General features: G+C 35.5%; 1 protein-coding gene across 1 annotated transcript in view; it reads right to left on the reverse strand.

Moving 5' to 3' along the window:
- The window catches only part of Lrp1b (LDL receptor related protein 1B), a 1800012-nt gene that overhangs the window by 246928 nt on the left and 1526479 nt on the right, over positions 1–26605 (reverse strand). The window contains exons 45-49 of the mRNA XM_026778709.1: positions 26064–26189; positions 20893–21021; positions 18382–18501; positions 5705–5818; positions 5312–5461 (exon numbers count right to left, since the gene is read on the reverse strand). Of these exons, the coding sequence (XP_026634510.1) occupies positions 5312–5461; positions 5705–5818; positions 18382–18501; positions 20893–21021; positions 26064–26189 (639 nt within the window). The remainder of the gene's footprint in view (positions 1–5311; positions 5462–5704; positions 5819–18381; positions 18502–20892; positions 21022–26063; positions 26190–26605) is intronic.

Here is a 26605-nt window from a genome sequence, read left to right on the forward strand (position 1 = left end):
AAAAAAAAAAAAAAAAAAAGACAAACCCAGAAATAAACACCTAGAAATTACTTCAAACCAGATCCTTAAATGCTATCTTAAGGACACAGTTAACAACAGCCAGAGCTGTTACCATTAGAGCACAACTTTCATACTACATCAATATTCCATCACAGAGGAAGCCAAAGGAAACAACTTTAAAGCCAACATTATGGAGACGATGAGGTCCTTAAAGGAGTGAATTAATCCCTTAAGGAAATACAGGAAAACAGAAATGAATAAGTTCCCTAAAGAAAACAAAAATAAGCAAGCAATCAAACAGTTGAAGGAAATGACTAAAACTGTTCAAGACCGAAAATGTAAAATGAAACCACTAAAGAAAACACAGACTGCTGGGATCCTGGAAATGAAACATTTAGGAATTTGAACAGAAACTACAGAAGAAAGTTTCACCAACAGTTAACAAGAGATGGAAGACTTGAAAGATATTATAGAAGGAACAGATACATTGTTCGAAGAAAAATAATAATCTAAATTTTTCCTGAGAGAAAACATCCAAGAAATGTGGGACACTATGACAAAATCAAACCTTAGAATAATAGGAACAGAAAAAGAATACCAGATCAAAAACCCAGAAAATACTTTTAACAAAATCATAGAAGAAAGTTTCTCTAACTGAAAGGACATGCCAATAAAGGTATAAGAAGCTAGGAATACATCAAATATGTTGGAACAGAAAAGAAAGTTCTTGCATCACATAGTTGTCAAAGCATTAAACTTACAGAACAAAGAAAGAACATTAAAAAACTGCAAGGGAAAAGGCAAAGTAACATATAAAGGCAGAACTATAAGAATTAAACTAAACTTCTCAATGAAGACTCTAAAATCAAAAGGTACTCGAGAGATGACATGCAGACACTAAGAGACCGGAGTGGAGAGTCCAGATTACTATATCAAGCAAAATTTTCAACACCACCAGGGTTTGAAACTGAATTTCAGCAATATCAGAAACAACAAATCCTATAAATTCATGGAAACTCGACAGGTCTCTACTAAATGACTGTGGAGACTCAAGACAGAAATATAGAAAGATAATTTCATAGGACTCAATGAAAATGAATATGCAACATATCCAAACTTATCGGATACTTTGAAAGCAGTAGTAAGAGGAAAATTTATAACACTAAGTGCCTACATCAAAATAACTGGACAGATCACATATCAGCAACTTAATAGCACACCTACAATCTCTAGAACAGAGGAAGTGACTTTTCCACTTATCCATAGATGGAAATACTCAAATTGAGGTTTCAAATCAATAAAAATAGAAGTAAAGGGAGCAACACAAAGAATCAATGAGACATAGAGTTGGTCCTTTGAGAAATCTACAAGATATGCAAACCCTTATCTAAACTAACTAAAAGACATGGAAAGAATATTCAAATTAATGAAATCAGAAATGAAAAGGGGAGGCATAACAACTGACACTGAGGAAATCCAGAGAATCATTAGGTCATACTTTAGACAACTATCTTCCACAAAATTGAAAAAAAAATCTAAAAGAAATGGACAATTTTCTTGAGAGATTTCACTTGCCAGTTGAAACAAAATTTAAAAAAAAATCTAGATGGACCTAAAACATCAAAGAAAATAGAAGCAGTCATTAAAAGTCTTTTACTACAAGACTTCCGAAGAAAATCTTAGGTACTCCACTTCAAATTATTCCACAAAATAGAAATGGAAAGTCCAAGTTCATTTTATGAGCTACAGTAACACTGATATCTAAACCACACAAAGACTCAACATAGAAAGAGCAATTTTCCTCATAAATAAATATGTAAAAATATTCAATAAAATACTGGCAAACTGACTCTAAGAACACATCAAGAATATCATTCACATAATTAACTAAACTTCATCATAGAGATTCGGGGATGGTTAAACAAATAAAACGGTCAATGTAATCCATCATATAAACAAACTGGAAAAAAAGAAACAAAAAAATTATCATTTCATTAGATCTTGAAAAATCCTTCGACAAAATACAACGTCCACTCATGATGAAAGTCTTGAAAAGATTATAGATACAAGGTACCCACCTAACATAAAAAAGACATTTTAAAGTAAGCCAATAACCAACATCAATTCAAATAGAGAGAAACTAAAAAAATTCCACTAAAACCAGGAACAAGATAAGATTATCCACTTTCCATATATTTATTCGACATAATATTTGAAGTTTTTGTGGGAACAATAAGACAACTAAAGAAGATTAAGTGGATATAATTGGAAAGGAAGAAGACAATGTATTGTTATTTTTCTATGATATGATAGTATACGTAATCAACCCCTAAAAATTCTACCAAGGAATTTCTAGAGCAGATAAATACTTTTAGTGAAGTGACTGGATACAAAACTAACTAAAAAAAATAAAAATAGAAATAAGAAACCACTCCCCATAAACAATGACAAAGGATTGAAAAAGATCTAGCAAGCAACAGCTTTTACAATAGCCAGAAATAATATAAAATGCCTTGATATAATGCTAACCAAGCATGTGAAAGACTGGTATGACAAAATCTTTGAGTCTTTGAAGAAGATATCAGAAGATGGAAAGATTTCCCCATGTTCATGGATTCTTAGCACTAACATACTAACAATGGCCATCTTACCAAAAGAAATGAAGATTCCACTCAATCCCCAACAAAATTCCAAAACAAATCTTTTAAGACAACACTGAACTTCATATTGAAAAGCAATAAACAAAACAAAGAAGCAAAACAGAATAGCAAAGACACACCTGAACTATAAAAGAACTTTTGGGGGTATAATCATCCCCGATTTCAAGATATAATACAGAACTATAATAATAAAAGAAACAGAGGAAATTGGATTAAATATACACAAGTTAATTAATGGAATTGAATCGAAGGTTCAGACATTTATCTATATACCTATGGACACCTGATTTTTGGAAAAGAAGCCAGAGATACACAATGGAAAAAATAAAGCATCCTTAACAATGTCAGCATGTAGAAGAATGCAAATTTATATATATATATATATATATATATATATATATATATATATATATATATATATATATATATCACCCTGCATTAAACTCAAGGTCAAGGGATCAAAGGCCTCAACACAAAACCAGACACACTGTACTCATTGGCACAGGAGACAAGTTTCTGAAGGGAATAGCAATAGCACAGGATGCAAGTACTACAATCAGTAAATGGGATCTCATGACACTGAGAAGCTTCTCTAAGGCCAAGGACACTGTCAATAAGAAAAATGGCAGCCTATAGTATAGGAAAAGATTTTTAGCAAGTCCACATTCAAAAGAGCACTAATATCCAGAATAAATAAGGAACCCAAGACATCATCAGATCAACTATTCCTATTAAAAATGGGGTACATTTCAAATGACTGAGAAACATTTAAAGAAATATTCACCATCCTTAAACATCAAGGAAATTCAAATCAAAACTACTTTGAGATTCCATATTACACCTGTCAGAATAAATAAGATTAAAAACGAAAAAAAGCATGATAGTCCCTGCTGTTGGGGATAGAGCAATTGGAATACCCATCCATTCTTGGTGGAAAAGCAAACTAATACAGCCATTATGGAAATCACTATGGTGGTTCCTCAGAAAATTAGATATCCATCTATCTCAGGACCATGGTATACTATCCTTGGGCATACCCATTCTTAACCCAGAAGATATCTACACTTGATATCCAATGGCAAATGAAAAATCATTTTTCTTCAAATGAAACACTCTGGTTGTATATACCACATGTCAGGCCAGATCTGATGTCCATGAATAGTTTGCCAACAAAACAAAAGGAACTCAATAGTAATTTTTTGAATTTGTTTAATTTTTAATTGCTTTTACATTTTTTCTTTCATCTGTCCTTTGTTTATTTGTTTTAATTTTTACTTTCATAATTTGTGTGTCTGTTTCTTGATTTGCTTTAATATGTTTTTGTTTTTTAAGAGAAGGAGAAAAAAACAGAACACAAAGTTGGCCAGGTAAAAAGGTGGGATGGATTGAGAGCAGATGGAGGAAGAACTTGATCAAAATATATTGTACAAAAATGGTTCTGAATTTACAAAAGAAGAAAAATAAACTTACTCTTAGATGGAGAACTATGGGTAATAAATAACACTAAAAGAAGAAGAGTCAATTTTCTCCAGAGATTATCTCCCTATTTGGTTGAACAGAACCAAGTGTTCAGCCCGAAGCACCTATAAATAGTAACACTAAATAGACACAGATAGTTGTATTTATTTTTAGATATACATATGTGTGTGTTTACATTTGTATGAAATGTTTAGAGAGCAAGAGGTTATAGAATTTGGATGGGAATTGTGGGGGACAATGGAGTTGGAGGGAGTAGAGGAAAATGTAAAAAAAAAAAGAAAAAAAAAAACAAAGGCCTTAAGTAAAATCAACATTTTAGCTTTATCCTTCTTTCAGTAGAAAAGTTAGGATCTTACTAAGTGATTAATTGTGACCTCTTATAAAGAGAAGTTTTTTCAGAGTGTGTGTTTACAGAAATTGTGTGAATGGCCAAAATTCCCACTTCTCAAAACATCTTGAAAAACTTTAAATGTTAACAAAACCTGAATTCAAGTGAGTGTTAGTACGGTGAGGTAGGCAAACAGCTGTTTAAGCACATATTAAGTGATACCCTCTTAACCATGTATCCACTTCCAATTATTTTTCTGAGCATGTTGCATGACTTTATTTAGTTTCATTGTCATTAACTAGAAGCTATCATCGCTATTACAGAAGTCATTTTCTAAAAAGCTAAATGATGTTCTTTAGAGCAGATATGTCAAGCAGAGATGGTTAAGGAGGATATATAAATGTTTCTGTCCAACTACGAACCGATAAAAAATAGCTCCCCTCCCCACCACGTCCAAAGCTGAATGAACGGCATTACCCTAACAAAATCATCAGCTGTGTATCACAAAGTAAGGTCAGTAATAACAACTGTCTTTCTTCTGTTTATTCTTAAAAAGGTTGTTGAAGTTTTGTTAATTTTCTGGTGAAGCTTTATAGATGATACAACTTAATATCTTAATCATCAATTTTAAAAGTATTAATGAGGAGCTAAATGTTAAACAATATGATATAAAATTAGTATATATGTCCTCTGCACCAGTTTGTAATTCATTTGGAGAGATCAAGTGGCATATTTAGAAGAAGATAGCTATTCCTGCTCTATATCTAATTGATCCATTCATTCCTTAAGTAGCTATTAAATCTTCAAGACAAGAAAAAAATTTTTTTTTTCTTGCGGAAATTACCTGGGCACTTTAACTCATCCGAATAGTCTCCACAATCATTAGACCCATCACAGATCCAGCTTGGCAGAACACAGAGTGAAGTCGAGTTACAGCTTATGAATCCTTTAGATTTCACTCCAAGTTTATAGAAATGTGTGCAATCTGTATTATCTAGAAGGGTATGAAGAAAAATGAAATAAAAATCACATTTGCCAAAATTTATGAGACGTCTACCTAGGTCACAGGGACGAGAAAACTTAACATCGTCAAGAAAGTAAATACAAAATTGTGCTACAAAACAGGGTTAATTACATATCAGTTCTGGAAGAAGTTCAAGAAAAAGTTGGACAGTGTTCAATTCAACGCCAACAGGTGTTCAGCCATGAACAAACAAAAGGTAGTAGCAATCCTTACTGCAGTCCTTCTCGTCTGAAGCATCTGCGCAGTCCATGTTTTGGTTGCATCGTGCTGATCTTGGAATGCAAGTTCCATCTGCACAGCGAAACTCAACTGTGGAGCAGGTTGACACTATAGAAACCACAATAAAGAGGTCAATGGATAGAAGAGATTGAAAATTACCTCTGCTTTATATTTTGAGAACTTTCATCAATTTATGCAATTTTATTTTAGTTCGATGTTTGAATTTTTATGTCTGAAGTGACACCCTGGCCCTCCAGCCTTCACCCCAATATGTCTCCTACGTCCTCCACTAGTATGTGATTCTGTCTTAAATGTGGATTTCTTCATACCAATTTGTAATTGCCAGTTCGTGTACTTTGGAAACCTCTGGTATAGGTTCCATTCCAGAACGAGTTAGGTCTTGTTCATTCTGATTATATGGACACAGCACTGAGATGGTATTAAAATTGCAATGAAAATCCTTTCCCCTCCCATCTCATATAGTTAAAATCATGAGCAGAAGCAACTGTATGATTGCTTGCCTACAGGGAAATTCTTTAGGTTAAAGAAACAGGCATAAGCAGGAGTGGGGAAAGAGAAGTGGATACTGGGTTTCTTTTATTAATCAGCATGGACAACTGACAATTACCACTGATAAAGCCATCTTTGTAATGGTTCGTGCTGTAGATGCTTGAACACACAACTGTTCAACCATGTTGGTAGTGTTTATCATAGCAAATACAGATTATTCACAGTAACAAATATATGTGTTATGTCTCCCTATTGCTGTTAAAGAAGTTTGACTTTAGAATTTCCTCAGATTAGATAAAAAATATGCTTCAGTGTGTTAATTTTCTTATATACAGGTTTTAAGTAATACATTATTTTTAATTATACATTTATTTCTAGGTTGCTTACACATTCATTAAAATGTAAAAATTTTCAGCAATATGTTGTAAACAGGTGTATAGTATGCTGTGTATATTAGATTCATCTAAGTGCGATTTTTATTCCAACTTTAACTTCCACAGACAGATTATATCAGTGAGTAACATAAATGACTTTGTGATTATGCAGCCTTTACTTACATGGATATTATAAAGTGCCTCTTTAATTATAAACAAATTATATCAATTGAAAATGGTTTAAAACTATTTTAAAATATGCAAATTTTTCTCAGGGGTATGTATGTCATTTGTATTTCATAACACACTGTTCTTATTATATTTAATTGTATCTTGAAATTGCACACTTATTTTTTTAAATGATGATTAGAATAAATGTTTTATTTACAATTGGTGATTAAAATTGCTTCACTGCTTCTTCATTAAAAATAACAACTTAACATGTGAAAGAGATAATGCTATTATCAGAAGAGATAAATGCATTGTTCCACAAAGGGAAAATAATTTGTATGCCCTAAAAAGAATTTATAATATACCATTTTATTTCATTTCATATTCAGTTTTCTTTCAGTAGAAATAGTAAATACATCATATTGGAAGTACACAAGATAATCATTTTTACTTTATTACTTTCCCAATCAGTCTTTCATTAACTATACTCGAAATGATTACTTACAGTCTCTTTGTTAAGCAAACAGGATGCATTTCTTTGTGAAATAATACTGCAGCTATAAGAAAGCCTACAAAGGTACATATAAATATGATTTAAACATGGAATCCATGAAAGATGCCAAGTAGTAAAAGCCGGGCGGTGGTGGCGCACGCCTGTAATCCCAGCACTCGGGAGGCAGAGGCAGGCGGATCTCTGTGAGTTCGAGGCCAGCCTGGTCTACCAAGGGAGTTCCAGGACAGGCTTCAAAGCTACAGAGAAACCCTGTCTCGAAAAACCAAAAAAGAAAAAAAGAAAAAGAAAATAAAACTAAAAAGAAAATCTCCTAAATATCTTAAAAGCAAACACAACTGTGAACTTAAAGTTTTTAGAGAACAGTGAGTGAGTGCAATAAGTGATACGCAGATGCTCAGGAGAGTGGGGTTGAGTTAGAAGACATAGGGATACATTTCTTTTTTGCATTAAGAATGGCTACACGAAGGAGAACCCAAAGACAAACATATAGGCATCCTCCTGAATATTAACCTTCATCAGGCGATGAAAGGAGACAGAGTCAGAGACCCACATTGGAGCACCGGACAGAAATCTCAAGGTCCAAATCAGGAGCAGAAGGAGAGAGAGCACGAGCAAGGAACTCAGGACCGCAAGGGGTGCACCCACACACTGCGACAATAGGGATGTTCTGTCGGGAACTCGCTAAGGCCAGCTGGCCTGGGTCTGAAAAAGCCTGGGATAAAACCGGACTAGCTGAACATAGCGGACAATGAGGACTACTGAGAACTCAAGAACAGTGGCAATGGGTTTTTGATCCTACTGCACGTACTGGCTTTGTGGGAGCCTAGGCAGTTTGGATGCTCACCTTACTAGACCTGGATGGAGGTGGGTGTTCCTTGGACTTCCCACAGGGCAGGGAACCCTGATTGCTCTTTGGGCTGACGAGGGAGGGGGATTTTATTGGGGGAGGGGGAGCGAAATGGGAGGCGGTGGCGGGGAAGAGACAGAAATCTTTAATAAATAAATAAATTTTAAAAAAGACAGGGAAACCGATTTTAAAAAAAAGAATGGCTACAGGAAGGCAGGCAAGCAAGCATGGTGTTGGAACAGTAGCTGAGAACTCACATATAAGACACCATCATGAGGCAGAAAAAGAGAGAGAGAGAGCTAACTGGAAATAGCATGGGATTTTAAGGCCTCAAAGGCTACTGGAAGTTATAAATCCCCCGCAACAAGGCCAATCTCCTAATTCTTCCCAAATGATTCTATCAGTTAGGGACCATTTATTCAAATATATGAGCCTGTAAAAACTGGTCTCATTCAAATCACAAAATAGGGTTAGTAAATCCTGGGCATATGAATGAACTGTCATTAAAAGAGAATAGCTGTGAAGTGCAATGGATCGTCCTTTGGACACACGTATTCACTGATTTTGTGACTAGTTATAGAGTTTGGGAGGCACAGGAAAGTTAAGCAGAGATGAATGAGAAAGAAATTGAACTTTGTAATATGGCTACAGCATTCTGTGTTAGTGTCAGGATGGTTGTAGGAGATTATGACTCCTACATTAGTGGTCAATGAACGTAATTTAAGATGAGAAATGCCACCCCAAGAACTCTGTAGCACTGTGTAGGAGGTGTAGTATAGATGGAAGTAGTTTAGTGGGTGTGCCACTAAAAGTTAGAAGTACCTCCCACTTTTCACCATGAGATAAGCAGTCCCAAGTAGATTATGCCACAACCACGGTATACTGCTTCACTACGATCTAAAAACATGGATCCAAGAGCATGGCATTTGAGATTATGAGGCAACATAAAGCTTTTTAAAGCTGCTTTGTCAAGTATGTCGGTCATAACGATAATAAAGTATTGCAACATGCAAACAATAGTAAGTTCATTACACCTGTGAATTGTTATCGTTTCTACTTCTGTAGTAACACATAACAAAGGCAACTTCTAGAAGGAAGAGCTCAGTTGGCTTATGTTTCCAGAGGGATAGACGTGCATTGTGGCCAAAGATTGTGGCAGGAAACTGCAAGGGTGGCAGCAAGAGCAGATGCTAAGAGCTGACAGCTCAAAGCACAAACAGGAAACAGAGAAAACTCAAAGCAGTAATCATTAAATCTCTAGTGATGTACTTCCTCCAAGAAGACCACACTCCCTAAGCTTGATATAACAAGACCACCTACTGTTAACAAATATTGAAATGCCGGATGTTGACAATATCTCATTCAAGCCATACAATAAGCAAACAAATTTTAATTTTGGGAAAGAAAAATCAAAACCCACTACATGTTGCTTCAATTACATTCTCAGGGTGGTTTCTGAGTGAGAAATACTGAAATTTCTAATTTAACAGGTGAGAAAGAAAGTTGTTTGATATTTTTCCCTGGGCTAAAAGTCTTGAATAAGAGAGAAAAGAACACTATTTGGTTCAAATAAAGATAGGCCAAGTGTGAAATATTCAGCTTTTCCCTCCAGATAGTTCAACCGAAGTCATTAGTCTATAGAACACTATTAAGAATACAACCATATCACACTGGGAATAGAAATAAGATACCACAAAATATGTTCTGACAGGGACAGTGGATCCAAGGGAGCAGTATGACGAAAATCAAAGCCACTGATTCTTCAATACACTTTCCTTGTTTTTTTCTTCCACTTTCTTTTTATTTTGTCAATTAAAATACTTTATGAGATTAAAAAGACATAAAATCAATAGGTCTTTCTGTGGTTCACTGATGGAGGAAGGTTATTGGTTGATTTAATAAAGAAGCTGCTTGACCTGATAGGTTAGAACATAGGTGGGAGGAGCAGACGCTGGGAGGAAGAGGAAGTGAGCTCAGAGACTCGACAGCTCTTCTCTTAGGGGCAGACGCCTCAGAGAGACATGATGCTCCACTCCTGCGGGCAGAGGCGAGAGCTCTGCTCTCTGAGGCACACGCGATGAAGCTCCGACCCAGGATGGACGTAGGCTAGAATCTTCCCGGTAAGCGCACCTTGGGGTGCTACATACAGATGATTAGAAATGGGCTAGTCCAGGTGCGAGAGTTAGCCTAGAAGAGAATGGGCCAAGCAGTGATTAAAAGAATACAGTGTCCGTGTAATTATTTCGGGTAAAGCTAGCCGGAGGCAGCCGGAGTGGCGGGAAGCAGCCCGCTGCTCGTATTACTACAGTTCACGGGATAATTCTTACAAATAACTAATGTTGATTCTCTCTTCTTACTTTCCATGCTGTCTGCAGCTAAAGAATCTGACATGGGGATTTAAACACAAATGACTTTAATTTTTCTGTAGTAATTCTAATTTGTTTACTTTCTATTTAATTATTCCATAACTGCTTAAGTTTTCAAGGTGTGCAAACATAGAAGGACTCTTAATTTGCTTTTGAGTTATGGGTGTGTATATATATATTGGTTGTGGTGGTAGAGTCTTTCAATATTTTTCTGAGCACTTTTGAAAATGAAGACAAAACAAATAGAAAAATCAGGCAGCCTTCATCTCTCCTTTAGGAAGTCTCGGAATCGCTGGTGCTCTAGTCCACCTGAAAGTGTTCTAGTGGCCCAAGGACACTGATGTCCTTCCCAAGGGAAGCAATTTACACTCATTTCAACATGGTGACACTTTATGTCCTTCCTGTCCAGATCAAGTCACTCAACCTGTCACACAACAATAAGAGGAAGACTAAATGACAAGCTTTATGAGACTTCTTGAGGTCTAATATCTTAGTAATGAAAGGAAAAGCTTTAAAGCTTTACAGGGATGATAAATAAAAGAGTGATGAAGATTCAGGGATTTTCCTCTCTGTTTACAAGAGAAGAAACGCAAAGCAAGTAATTCTAACATGCATTGGCACTGTGCTGTTGTGGATTAGAGTTACAGTAAGAGAGTAGTAATAACCACTACAGATCAATAACATGTAAAAATGTCAACAGCATGCAAATATCTTTACCTTCACCTCTAACCAATGCTTACTCAGATATCAGCTTTTAAGTTGATTATTTTTACTTTGTTTTTGTTTTCCCTAGTCCTGAGAATACAGTCTGAGGTTTTATTCAAGCAAGGCAAGCCTTCTGAGATGTATTTACTCTTCATTTTGAAACAGGGTCTTGCTAACTTGTGAAACTGTTCTTAAACTGTAGCATAAATAGAATGGAAACTTATAATCCTCTTGCCTCAACTGCCTGAATAACTGGAGTTACAAGTTTTCCCAAGAGGCCTAACTTTGCATATTTAATTATATCATTTAATATCTTGATTGTATTTTTCCTCATTTTATTAGTTCTTTGAAAATTTTGTACAATCTATTTTGATCTTTTTCAAAATGTATTATTCTCATATAATACATCATAACTGCAATCTTTTCTCCCTCCCCATTTCTTGGTACCTCACTACTTATTCCATCCCCCAGAACTACTGCTCCCCATTTCTCTTCAGAAAAGAGCAGACCTTCCAGTGATTTCAAACAAACATGTCATAACAAGATGCAATAAAATTAGGCATAAATCTTCACATCAAGACTGGACCAGGAAGCCCAATAGGAGAAAAAGAGTCACAGGAGGAGGCAACAGAGACAGATACAGAAAGGCCCCATGTTTACTTTCAGAAATCCAAAGAACTCCAAGCTAAACAACCACACCATATATGCAGAGAGCCTAGCATCAACCCGTGCTAGCTCCATAATTGATGCTTTAGTCTCTGTGAAGCATCTTATGAGCCCTGCTTAGTTGATTTTGTGGGCTGTGTTCTCCTGGAATACTCAACCTCTTTGGCTTGTACCATCCTTCTTCTCCTGTTCTATGGGTTTCCTGAGCTCCACCTGAACCCTTCCCTCAATATTTTCTAGATTCATCTCCACTTTGCTACTACCCGATTTTATGTCCTCTTACTTTTAATCCATAAATACAGCCAGTGCACATGGCATTTTCTAGAGAGTGACCAACTCACTAGAGACTGCATCCTTAAAAAACACTAACCCTACTTCCCTAGGAGCTATCAACTGCACCTTCGCACTGAATGGGACTCTATACCCAGATCCCTCAACATGTTAGCGTATTATTTGGTCAGAGCTAGCACAGGTCTTATACATGCTTTTACAGGCATTGTGAGTTCATATGTGAATCTGGAGTGCTATGTTAGAAAAACATTGTTTCTCTGTAGTCATCGACCACTTCTGACTTTTAATATCTTTTCATCTCCTTTTCTACCATGATGCCCGAGTAATAGGAGAAGGTGTGATATAGATGTCTACCCAACACTTTCTTATTCTCTACACCTTTGTCAGATGTGAGTTTCTGTGTTAATCACCACCTACTTCAAGAAGAAACTTCTCTGATGAGTGTTGACCAATGTAATAACTATGGATATAAAAATTATTAAAAGTCAATTCATATTATGTGTGTTTAACAAGTTAAAGAAAAAAAAGTAGGTTCTATTTTAGGGTCGAGGACCCATAGAGCAGCAGGTTCAACACCCTTACGCTGGTGCAGTTGTTGATTTTTACTGTGGAGTGCACCTTAAATTCAATCAGAAAGTGGTTTGTTACTCCCATAATTTCTGTGCCACTGTAACGCTACCAAGAATGTCTGGCCAAGCCTGCAATGTATTATTCAACAGTGATATTAGCAAGTGTTTATATGTGTAGTAAGGACATCCTAGGTTTGTACTGGCTCTTGGGTGATAAATAATCAGAAGACTTGGACAGATAACCATGTTATCTCCTGCTGATTCTTCATATTTTATCCTAGGCAGTGAGTGAGCAGTTTGTTAAACTCACAGCTCAATCAATAGTTATATGAAATGCGGTTAGCAAGATTCTTCTTCTGTGGTTTGCTAGATACCTAAGAGAAAAGTTATGTTAACAATCATAGCTGAGAGAAAAATCAAACTGTGATAAGTAATTTTTTCTTCAAAAAAGCAACCTATTTGTTTAAAATGGGAATTACTCAACTTGCATAAACACATTAATTTCTAAAAATTAACAATGAGTTTCAGTCCATGTTTTAAAGGAACTTTAATTTCAAATACCTAGCATTATAGTAAAAAATAAAGTCAGGAATGATGCTTTAATTGAATTAAGGTATCCAACTGATATGAAGTTTCTTCTATTATTACAAAAAAATTATTACCAAAACCTAATTCTCAATACACTTTTGTGACCAAGACTGTAAATGAGATGGTAAAGTTTTTAACAGAAGGACAATACTTCTTTTTAATGTGCACTGTTGTGGTAGTCACTATTGTAGATATAATTAGATATAGTGTATTTCATCTATATTTATGACTTTCTTCTTTAAATGCACCACAATTTCACAAATACACTATCATGAAATAGACACAGTTTATTCAATTTTAAGACAAAACTACTTTTCTCAAGAAAACACATAGTAGCTGTGGTGTTTTCAATAAAATGATTTCCATAGACCCATGGGGATTGGTACTGTCAGGAGGTGTTGCCTTATTAAAGGACTTGTATCACCCAGAGTGCCTTTGAGTTCTCAGATGTTAAGCCACAACCGGTATGACATTCTAATTCTGCTGCTTATGGATCTAGACGTAGAACCATCAGTTACCTCTCCAACACTGTGCCTGCATGCATTCTGCCATGCTTCCCACCATGACAGTAATGGACTTAACCTCTGAACAGTAAGCCAGTCTCAAATAAATGCTTTCCTTTATAAGTGTTGATGTGGTTATGAGGTCTCTTCACAGCAATTAAACCCTGTCTCAGACAGACACCCAGGAATGGGATTTTGTTGCAATAGGTAGAACATATTTTAACTTGGAAACATGTGGGCTTTGGGCGTTTGAGTTAGAAAATCAGAGGAATGCTTTAAATGGGGCTTAATTGGCCATGCTGGTAGGAATATGGAGACAGTGGTGCTTAAGGTGATTTTAAACTTAGAGGTCTGGCTTAAGAAGTTTCAGAGAAGAATTTTAGTATGGGGCCTAGAGACTGTTCTTGTTACTTTTGTTAAGAATGTGACTGCATTTTTACCTTGTCCAAGACATCTGCCTGAGGCTAAATGAAAAGATTTAGGCTAGTTGCATCAGCAGAGGAAATTTCAAAACAGCGAAAAATTGACTCCGTCATATGGTTCTTAGTGTTCAACTTATGTAAATTTATAATGAACAGGAAAAAAAAAACTGAGCAAGGAAAAATACAAAATGTACAATTGGAGGACGAAAGGGGCTCCAGGAAGTATAAATAGATTTAATAATGTAGATATGGTCTTGTTGGAAGAAGTGTGTCACTGGGGATACCTTTAAGGTCTCAGGTGACCAAATGACACCCAGTGATTTTTGCACATCTTGTACATGTGAATCCAGATATAGAACTCTCAGTAATCACTCCAGCCCTGTGTCTGCCTGCATGCCACCGTGTTTCCCATGGTGATAATGGAATAAAGATCTTGTCTCTAAACCAGCCCAGATTAAGCATGTTACTTTATAAGTGGTGCTGTGGTCATAATGCCTCTTCTCAGCAATAAATCCTTAACTAACAGAGTTGCATTAAGTTCAGGTGGCTTCTTTTGAGAAAAAAAATTTGTTACATATTTTCCATAAACTTTTGTTTAGCCTCTTCAAGCTCTGTTTTCTTATTTTTACCAGCAACCTAATGGAATGCATTCACTCCTGCTTGAAGCTACCACATCAATAGTACCCATTCCTTAGTTTCAGTTCATTTTCGTTCCTTACTCCTTTTAAATGTTTATCAATTTCTTTCTGTCTACTTTCAATGTCTTATAATTTTTATTGTTTTTAAATTTTAATAGGGAATATTAAATAACTTACTTTGAAAGAAACATTGGATCGCCTTCCTTTGAACCTGAGGTGACAATAAAGTAAAAGGCTTTCCTGCAAGTTGCTAGGCTTTGGATGACGTCCCTCAATCTCCTGAGCCTTTTGCACAGATTTCCTCAATCCTTTAATTCCTCGGAGCCATTTCATCTCAACTCTAATTTATGCTTTTCCTTTTCCTTCAATACTTTAAAAATGTTTCTCTATTCACTATCAATAATCTCTTACTGATCACTCTTCTGTCTCATTTCACTCTTCATCTGATTCTCCTATGACTTCATTAAGCTTTCTTTCATCAGTGTAATCAATAAATGACCTCTGATTCACCAAGATAAATTGGCACTTGTAGCTCAAGTCTGTCATCTTGCTTTCTCTGCAACACTTAAAATGCTGAGTGATTGGGCTTAAAATATTCTTAAGAGGATTTTTCCTCTGTGCCTCCAATATACTTGGACTTTTATGCTTAATTTTTAAAATTTAGCACATACTTTTGACTCATTATTTGAAAATAACCGTCCTTCACACTGTCTGATGTGTTCTCCTTATTATCCTTATGGAGTCTGAAAATCAATACTTCTTATCTGAGATCTACTAGTGGAACTCTGGCTTCCAGGTCATTGAAATTGCCAAATTTCAGAGGAAACTAATCTGAGCTTATCCTATTCCTAAATAAGCAATGTCCATAATAATACCCTGGAAACATGGAAAGAACCAGTGGGGATTAAATTTTTCAGTGAATTTCCTGAGAGGAAGATGTATATTATGTCGTAATTTTGTGTCTCAGTCTAGGTTGGTGTATATTACTTAAAAAGTGTTCAGCAAATGGAGAGACTTTAAAAAGGAAACCGTTTTAGAAACACTTGTTGTGTACAGATTTTAACTAGCCTGACATATTGTCATTTGACCTACAAATATTTGTATTCCATTCAGGATCACCTTTGGTCAGAAATTTTTAAACTGGCAACACTAACATGTCATTTTATATAGGGTATGTATTTTCTGAATATTATTTACCATTCAAAATAATATTAATAATCTTACTCAATTTAATTTTATGTTTTATTTTTTAGGAAACTAATGCAGAAACTGGTACAGGGCCTTATAAAATTAAGATAATAATAGTATGAGCAAAAGTATAATTTGAGTATTTGCACTAGTAAGCATGTGAGAAATATAAACCTGTTAACACAGAAACAAACTAGGAAATCATAGGCAGGGAAATATGTATGAAGTATATTCAATTCATGACTAAAGTGGATTGACTGGAAAGCTATTCTAACTGACAAATGGAAAATTGTCCATGTATTCATTGCATTAATAATGAAGTATACAATAAGGAAGAACAAGATTCTATAAGGCTTCAACTTAAGCCATAGAACTACAGGTAAGTAAGGAATGCTAAGAATGATATAAATAGTCTTCCCCCACGAAATAGTACACCAACTTGGTATCTAATTCCAAAGGTTAGTCCTTAAGGCATACCTATGTGTAACATTATGCAGTTAAGGTTTTACTTAGGAATACACACACACACACACACACACGCATACACACACACACACTTACTTACGAATGTGTGTGTGTGTGTATTTGTATGTATGAACAATAATTAGTGGGAAAAAGGGCCATAAATTTTAATAAACCTCTTTGAGGAGTATATTGGGAGGGTTGAAAGGGAGGAAGTGAGAAATGATGTAATTATATTATAGGGTCAATAATGAAAAAATAATGAAAGAAAAAGAAGAGTAGAAACAAGTTTCATGATATGTTGGCATATTTTACAACATGAATAAGTCATAAAGACATATCTTAAGTGAAAGAAGCGGGACATGAAGGACTATGTACACTGTATGACTTTATTTGTGTGAAATGTTTAGAAAGGACAAAATTGTGGTGGGCAATGAGAATGAGAATTAGGAACTCAGATAAATGTTCTGAAATTTATTGATTATAATGAATGCAAAACCACATAAATTTACTAGAAGTCATTGAGTATATTTGAAACATGAAGTATCTGGCATGTATAAACATGAATAGATAAATATTACTAGTACTAAATATTTTACCCATACATTAGGAAATGACAAGGTAGGTACAATAGAACAAAGATAATAATTCTTAGAGCTATAAATTCAGTATTGAGTATTGCTGTGGAATATTCAATGCACCATGAAGATATGTTGCTCTCATAGTTTTAGTAAAGACCTAACTGGTTAATAGCTAGGAAGGAAGGGTTTAGCTGGGAAAGCCAGACTGAGAGAATGCTAAAGAGGAAGAATGATGGAGTTGCCAGTCTAACACAGAGGAAGCAGGATATGTATAAAACAAAATAACAAGCCTTGAGCTATGTAGCAGCACATAAATTAATAGAAATGTGTAGCAATATTTCATTTGTTTTTTAATAAATAAAGCTTGCCTGAAGATCAAAGAGTATAACAGCCCCACTGGTCAGGCTAACAGATCAGGCAGTGGTGACACACGCCTTTAATCTCAGCAGCCACACAAGTTTGCCATAGAAATCTTTAATCCCATTCCTAGAAAGCAGTATAAGATGGCAGAAGACAGCTCTCAGACACAGTCTCATTCTGAGATTCCAGGAGGCAGGATCCCCATTTCAAACTGAGGTAAAAGTAAGAGTCGGTGGCTGACTGTTTTGCTTATGTGACCTTCAGGTTAAACCAAAAAAATCTATCTCTAGGTTTTATTAAACATTCTACAGAAATTGGTTATTTAACTTGAAAGACTAGGTAGTAATAAGGCTAAGCTCTTGGCATTTATAACTAATAAATTTTTGTCATTATTTGGAGACTGGATGGCGGGACAGAAAATTCTGCTTACAGAATATTCTGACATAAACATCATAAAAACAATTGATAAAATAGAATTAAAGAAAGGACAATAGTTAAATGTGAGCTAAATAATAGACACCAGAAAGTTGTCATCATTTTTAAATTCAATTCATTTTGACTGATTTAGAAAGTAAATACTTGCTTTAATCAAACAGTATCATTGTATTCACTGTTTGGGCTTTCTCCAAAATGCTCCTCTTTGGTGATATCCTCTGACAAAAACTATCCTCTCTCAGATCTCACAGAATCAATATGTTTTGTTTCACATGGGATGGAGGAGATCATGAGATTCTCATATCCCCAAATCTGGCTTCATTTTCTTAATAGAGTGGTCTAGAGTTCTATTCCAAAAGTATTTGTAAAAGATGTCATCGGATGTTTTCATAGCACAGTTTTCTCAGGGACAAACTTGGTGAAAGTTTAATAAACATCTGTCATATTGTCTGATATTCCAAGCTTATGTAAGAATATTTACCTTTACAATCCAGTTCATCGGAGTTATCGCCACAATCATTTGCACCATCACAGAGTTTGCCACGAGGAATACAACGGTGATTATAACAAGGTTTGAATCCGCTTCGGCAACTTCTATTTTCTTATGAATAAAGATTAAAACTTGTAGTTAGAGGTCTATAGAAATATTTCTAGAGATTGCTAATCATGCATAAAATTTATCGCCTTACTAATGGTATCTAGATCCATAAAGCAGTGCTGTGCTGTATGAAAGATCCGAGTTACAGTGTCTATTAGTTACCAAGGAACAATAATTCATCCATTCACTGAGTTCTTTAGACCTGGTGTTTCCTAACTAGTCGTCTGGTATTGTATCTACCTGTTGTTTCTCAAACTTCTCTCATGCTTTCCAGGAATAAGCATGTAACATGTATTCAATAAGAAAAGAAAAGGTTCTATCTCAGAAGTAGTAAAAAAAATGCTACTATCCATCAATTTCAATTAATGCATTCATATTTACAGGGATTTCATAATCAAAAGTTAACAAAGCATGCATTCCCTATGAGAGTATCAAAGAATCACAGGAATATTAATAAATATCTTCTAAAAAAATTTAAAATATCCACTGAGATGAATAACATTTTCTTTAACTACCAAATGGAACCTTTTAAAATGAAATATGCCCAAAGTCATGGAATGCCTCAGATGAGTGCCAAGAACAAACTGTATAGCTGTCAGGGCCAACATCACAAGTTTCAGAAAGATGTCAAATAAATTACAATAAAGTGAATTCTAACCAAGAGGTTTAAATGAACATTTTCTAAAGGAAAATGTCTAAACATTCAAAAAATATATGAAAAAGTGCTTGAAAGACTCAGCAGAATACAAGGCAAAAACAATATGAAACATTATACAATCTTGACGAACAAGAATACCATAAAATGAGTAACTATAAAGAAAAATCAAAAGATAGCAATTTCCAGCCAACATGTACATAAAAGGGAATACTTATTTATTTTTACTGCAATCTTTATAGAAAATATTATGAGAAGTTTTCAACAGTAATAAATAGAACTATCATATGAGTCAATGATCCTACTATACATATATATCCAAGGATGGAAATAACCACAGTATAGCAGCAGCATCTGAACTCCTATGTTTACTGAAACACTATTCATAGTTGCCAAAACAGGAAAACAAACAAAGTGCCAATCAAAGATGAAATATTAGGAAAGCATGATCTATGTATAAAACAGGATGCTTAGAAACTTATTTAAAAGACTGAAAACCTGTCAAATGCATCAACTCAGACAGATTTGAAAGAGAAGACACTATGGTTTTTTTTTTTTATTTTTATTGAGAAAAAAAATTTCTGCCTCCTTCCAGCCTCCCACTCCTCCCACCCTCCCACCACTCCTCTCCCCCTCCCTCTCAAGTCTGAAGAGCAGTCAGGGTTCCCTGCCCTGTGGAAAGTCCAAAGTCCTCTCCCTCCATCCTGGTCTAGGAAGGTGAACATCCAAACTGGCTAGGCCCCCACAAAGCCAGAACAAGAAGTAGGATCAAAACCCAGTGCCATTGCCCTTGGGTTCTCAGCAGCCCTCATTGTCCGCCATATTCAGAGAGTCCGGGTTTATCCCCTGCTTTTTCAGTCACAATCCAGCTGGCCTTGGTGAGCTCCCAATAGATCATCCCTATGTTAAAAGAAATGATAGTACAAAAAAACCCAACAATACTGTTTGTTGTCATTATATAGGAGACCTATGATGTTTCTCAAGAAAGCAGAAAATAAAGCAGGTCACTGAAATTTTCTATGGCACCGAGATTTAATGCTGTTGGTCTTGTAAAGTTAAAATAAATCATACTATTTTCAAGTTGAATCTGGATAATTGCACAGTAAAGATTGATAGGGAAAGGAAGACAGATTCTTGCTGATTCCTAGGACAGAAAAAAACAATCTCCTTCATAGGATGATTTTTGCTTATTGTCACCACCAGGGAGGCACGCATGTCGGAAAGCCATGTTTCTTATGAACCATGGCTATCACAGCTAGTTTCCCCTCACGGGACACTAGTTCCATGATGATCAGGAACAAAATGGAATGAACAATACTTTTACATCAGTTCAATATACATTCGCCTGAAGGTGGAACCTTGCTACAGAGGAAGTCTGCAGCATCCATCGCTCACTGACACCTCACAGTTAGGTTTTTAGGAATAAAATCCTAAAATTTTTGGTAAATAAAAATTACAAGGCAGTTTACAAAACTGCCTTCAATGCTCTTTTAATTTGCATCTTAGGGTTAGAAAACTGTAACAATATTCTTCAGTGAATACCTTGGTATCTGGGTAGATAATAATGGGTCTCATTTTATAACAAGCAAAGTCTTGTCAATTTGCCTCAGAGGTACATTTCCAGGGGAAACATTAAAGAAATTTTTCACATAAAATAAAGACGGACAAACACACTTAAAACTATTAAACCAACTCAGAAATATTTTTCTACATTGATAAAGTATTCATTCGACACTTACCACAATAAAGCAGCTTTTCATCTGATTTGTCCTTACAATGAGGGATTCCATCACAGGTAAGCAGATAGTCAAGACACTCCCCATTTCCACACTCAAACTCAGAATAGATATTACAAGAGGAGTTTTTAGCTGAAGAAAGTAAGAGTAAGGATTTATACAATGAGAATTATTATACATTACTAGCATTATATTCCTTAAGTTTAATTATAAAATTAAACTATTATATAAACATATAAAATGAAGTAAAGAACATCAGTTCATTATATTACTTCACTGAAAATGAGCTGAAATACATTTTGTCATTATTAATTCACCTTTGCAAGTCTTTGGGAGGTTGTTTGTAAAGTATTTTTTTACTAATATTTTTATTTCTATTTTATGGTGATTTGCATGTTTTGACAAACATTTATTGATCATATGTATGCAGAGGAAACAGTAGCTTGAATTTTATAATTGACATATAGAGAAGGAGTCTTAAAAAATGTCTTTTAGGAAAATACCACTTACTTAGGTATGGTTGCTCATGCCTATAAAGCCCATAATCCCAGAATATTGGAGCCTGGGGCAGGAGGATTACTAGTTCATAACCTTTGTGGGTCATAGTGAGTTCAATGTGGGTCAAATTTACATAGGGAAATCCTGTCTCAAAACTCAAACAAAATAACCAGTTAAATAAATTTTGTGTATTCTAACAATATGTTGGTGTATCCTTACTATTATTTTCCCAAGCAATAAAATTTTCAATAAAGAGAGGGCCATATCTTAATGATGGGCATGAAGTCGTCTTAAACAAGTCATGGTCCCTTCTTGATCTACATCTAATTTGATCTTCTCAATTTTCTGCTGTTGAGACCCAGCAGCCAGTTACGACTTAAAACAAGAACTGATCAGCTGCCTCTGCCTCCTTCAGCAAATCCTACCGGCCTGCACCACCAGAACCGGCAGAGTAGAGGGTGCCTGAACTGGCCTTATCCCATAGTCACACTAATGACTATCTTGCATATCACCATAGAACCTTCATCTGGCGATGGATGGAGATAGGGACAGAGACCCACATTGGAGCACTGGACTGAGCTCCCAAGGTCCAAATGAAGAGCAGAAGGAGGGAGAACATGAGCAAGGAAGTCAGGACTGCGAGGGGTGCGTCCATCCACGGAGACAGTTGGAATGATCTAATGGGAGCTCAGCAAGGCCAGCTGGACTAGGACGGAACGAGCATGTGATCAAACCAGACTCTCTGAATGTGACTGACTCTGAGAGTTTACGGAGAAGCCAAGGACAGTGGCACTGGGTTTTGATTCTACTGCATGGACTGGCTTTGTGGGAGCCTAGTCTGTTTGGATGCTTACCTTACTAGACCTGGATGGAGGGGGGAGGACCTTGAACTTCCCACAGGGCAGAGAAACCTTACTGCTCTTAGGACTAGAGAGTGAGAGGGAAGGGGAGTGGAGGGAATGGGAGGGAAATGGGAGGAGGAGAGGAAGTGAAAATTTTTAATAAATAAATAAATAATAACAAGAACTGAAAAAACAATAAACCACTACTTCCTACCAAGAAACAGCTTGGAGGAATTAGTGGAAAATTGGAAAAGAAAAAGAACTCTAGACAGTTTGCAACTTGATATTTTCAGTGTCTACCACCACAGCCATGCCATCAAATCTTAAAACCTTGGGATGTTCATGAAAAATGACCAAGGTCTCTTTCTCTCCCTCGCTCCATACTCTCTACCTATCTCATGTGATTTGTTGTAAACTGCAAATACGGGCAAACAATGACAAAGTACAGATTACCTTTTGCACAGGTCAGTTTTGTCTTAAGCATGCCATATGTTTCCCCTTTTAAGGGTGTGTATTAGGGAAAATAACTTAATAACTTCTCTTTATTCTAGATAATTTAGATTCATCAGCAAAGTTTTGGAATCAATAATTTGGGGTATGAAATGTCCTGGTGTGTACTTGTACACTATTCGTTAAGCAAATTATACATTTAAATCAAGTCATATTAATTGTTCTGATTTTAATTAGGGTTGGTATCTATAGGAGATACAGTCCAGTTTCACAAATTATTGTCCAAGATTTTGTATTTTTAGAAATGTTCAATAAATTATCTGCTAGTGCTACTTGAAATTTACAGTGTACTTTTATTATTCCTTATTTTTTGTAATTTTAATATAATATTGATATATAAACATGTGTCTAAAGCTTCTAATTTAATTCATTCAATTAAATTCATTTAGTGTAGAACTTTTCATCATTTTTGAGTAAACTTCAGTTACCAGACAAAATAAATACTACTTCACAGAAAGTAACAAAAGATTTAAATCTAATAATTACTAGGAAACTTAGGGGGAAATATATTAATAATTCTGCTATTATAATTGGAAAAAAATTCGCCGGGCTGTGGTGGCGCATGCCTTTAATCCCAGCACTCGGTAGGCAGAGGCAGGCGGATCTCTGTGAGTTCGAGACCAGCCTGATCTACAAGAGCTAGTTCCAGGATAGGCACCAAAGCTACAGAAAAACCCTGCCTCGAAAAACCAAAAAAAAAAAAAAATTGGAAAAAATTCTCTTAGATCATGAAATGTACAAAATTTAGACTGGTCTGCTAGCAGTCCTGTTGTGTGTGTGTGTGTGTGTGTGTGTGTGTGTGTGTGTGTGTGTGTGTTGGGTTTATATACAAGTCATATACTTTCATTATTTTCTCTAGTTTGCTTCTTAGTTTTTTCATTTTTGTTATTATATCGTAAATTTTATTTTTTCTTTCCTCTTTCCTCTCTCCAAAGCCTCCCACATTCCCCTCCTTGTTCTCTTTTAAATTCATCAACTATTTTCATTAATTGTTTTATGTATATATTTACCAACCTATGAACATAACATGCTTATTCTCTCTAATGTTGCTTGTATGTATGCTACTTGTGACACCACGAGAGTAACTTCAGAAGAGAGGACCTCGGTTGAAGAACTTCCCAGATCAGACTAGCCTCCAGCTATTTTTGTGAGAGCTTTTGAATTTGATGATGGATGGAGGAGGACCCAGCTCACTGTGGATAGTCCATAGCTGGGAAAGTGGTTCTAGGTTGTGTAAGAAAGCCAGATGAGCAAGCTATAAGCAGTGTCCCTCCATTGTTTTACTTCAGCTTCCTGTTTGAATTCTGGCTTTCACTTCTCTCAATGATGAACTGTAATTTTAGAAATAAAATAAAGTATTTTCCCCTGAAGATACTTTTAGTCAGTGTGTTTTATCACCACATCAGAATGAAAACAGAAAATATGCATAATGCAAAAATAAGTTATGTATAAGCACAATTCTTTCTCACATTTGCATGTCATACACAGCCCTGCAGAATTTCTGCCTCCATCTAAAGACAAGTGTGCCTTTCCTCTCATTCTGTACATGGGAAAGGTTTTATTAAAGTATGCTTGCCTTTCCTGTTTTGTGATGGATCTTATGAGGTTTACAATGTTGTATGGGATGTAAATACCTAAATATTTTACCTACAATTGGGCCAACAAATTGTTTTCTACATTTACCCCCATGTATGCGTTAGCAAAAAAAAAAAAGGATGCTACTAATATTCATGAACAACGCGAGTGAATCAGTCCAGATATGGCTCTAAATGTGTCAGAAATATTCTGTTTTATAATCAAAGGATTGAACAGTATAAAGCCACAGCTACTTTACAGTCTTGCTGATAGAGCACATGATTTTGAAATAGACACATAACTGACAAAAAAAAATATTGTCCACAGCAGTTTGCCCCCTTGAGAGGCCCAGCACCACACTTCAATTCCACAGCACTGCAACTCTGCATGTTTAAAACATTTTCATATTTGAGTCATCACCTCTCTGCAGCAGAGGGTAGCAGGTAGCTTATTAGGGGCAGTTACACATAAACTTTTGCACAACAGGTCTCTACTGCTCACTGGACAGTCTTTTGCTGCTTCTTTTTTTTTAAATCAAAGCCATGGCCTGAACCCTTTACTATAGGATGACCTGTGAGAAAAGCATGAATGACACTGATGTATGACTGATGTTCTGCACATGCCATCAGGTCCTGATCATTAGGACTCAACCCACAACAGCAAGCTAAAAGATAGTTCAGGCAGTCAGACAGTCTGTTCAGAAAGGTGCTAGTCAACAAGATTTCTAGGGATTTGAGGCCCAATGTATTAAAATATTTTATACTCAGTAAAATTCAATGAATAGTTGTAATATTCTCTCCTTTGTTCTGACACAGTCTTATAATAAGCTAGAATTTGTGTGTTTTTTTTTTTTTTTTGCTAAGATGTGGCCTTGATTGACACACCAGCTCACAAAACAAAAGGGCACACAAAATATAAGAAAAGATCCTCCTGGTAGATAAAGGACTAAGAAGTGTGAAGTTAAAGATGAAAAATACTTATTTTCAATGAGTAAGCATAACCACTTCCGTTAATTTTCTAACAAGGATGATGAGGGAAAAAATACAAAGGAGGAAGGGAAATGTGTCAAAACTAGCACATTTTGAAAATGAGTTCACAAAGCTCCAACAAAATATTTCTCTTTCCACCTTTTTCCCATACAAAGAGTTACAGTGCTAAAGGGAAATTAACCTTTTTTTATGTAGGTTGCTAATTTTTCATGGCAATATTGAAACACTTGAACCATTATTTATTTTGGAAATTTAGCTCTTAATAAGGGTGTATTATTATGGTACTAATTAAAGACTGCAATGCCTTTGGGAAAAATAAACATTGTGCAAGGCTACAAAGTTACATTCTTAATTAACAGTTTAGAAATGATTACAAATAAGCTGCATGAGCCATTCTTTCTCATTTGCATAGTGCCATAGACTATGAAGGAGGTTATTCGATGACCACTGGTCTCCTGTAAGAATTCTAGCTCATTTCAACTGTAATTGATTTCATAATTGTGAGAGTCTCAAAGATGCAGCTACAATTTAATAGACGATCCTGTATACAGTAACTTGTGAAGTGGTCATCCACCAGCCATAGGCTCAGAGCTCTTTTCTTGGATACTGTTACTTAGCACATAAAACTACAAGAAAATACTAGAATGAGCTGGATTCTTGGATAAACAGATAGAAAAGAACTGAACCTCTACAACTTTATGAATGCAGTAACAGAATTTCGATATATCTTGAGCATATTGCATAGATTATCATTACTTACTCACACATCTGTTGTTAGCTAGCAATACTCGGTCTCCTCTACAGGAACAATTCACTCTTCCATCAGGAGTTAAAAGGCAGAGATCATGGCAACCTCCATTTAGTAAGGCACATGGTGAGAGCTCACCTGCAATGAAGGGGCTCATGACCAGCGTTTTGTGATGAATACATACACATTCTACATTAATTACAGTTAAGCAGAAAACTGTTGAATGGCCTTGACCCCTAGGGCACTCAGAAATTTTGAAATGCCATGGCATTATCAGAGCTATTCCTACTGCAAATCACAATTACATTAGTATTACAATGTCTGTGGATTTATAAACCAAGATGAAAAAATACTAAGAAAATTCTTATCCCAAAAATAAATTAGCCTGCATTTTTAAAGATATGAGAAATAAATGAAGTTGAAGGAGAATTTCACAAATAATTAAAACTGAAATTATTCTGATGTTAATCTACTAAATATTTTAGAAGTTAATTAAACATTTCAGGCAGTTTTTATATATCAAATAGTCAAACTCTGAATATTATGTCACAAAG

Source organism: Microtus ochrogaster, chromosome 4, assembly GCF_000317375.1.
Source record: "Microtus ochrogaster isolate Prairie Vole_2 chromosome 4, MicOch1.0, whole genome shotgun sequence".
In the NCBI taxonomy this organism is placed as follows: domain Eukaryota; kingdom Metazoa; phylum Chordata; class Mammalia; order Rodentia; family Cricetidae; genus Microtus; species Microtus ochrogaster.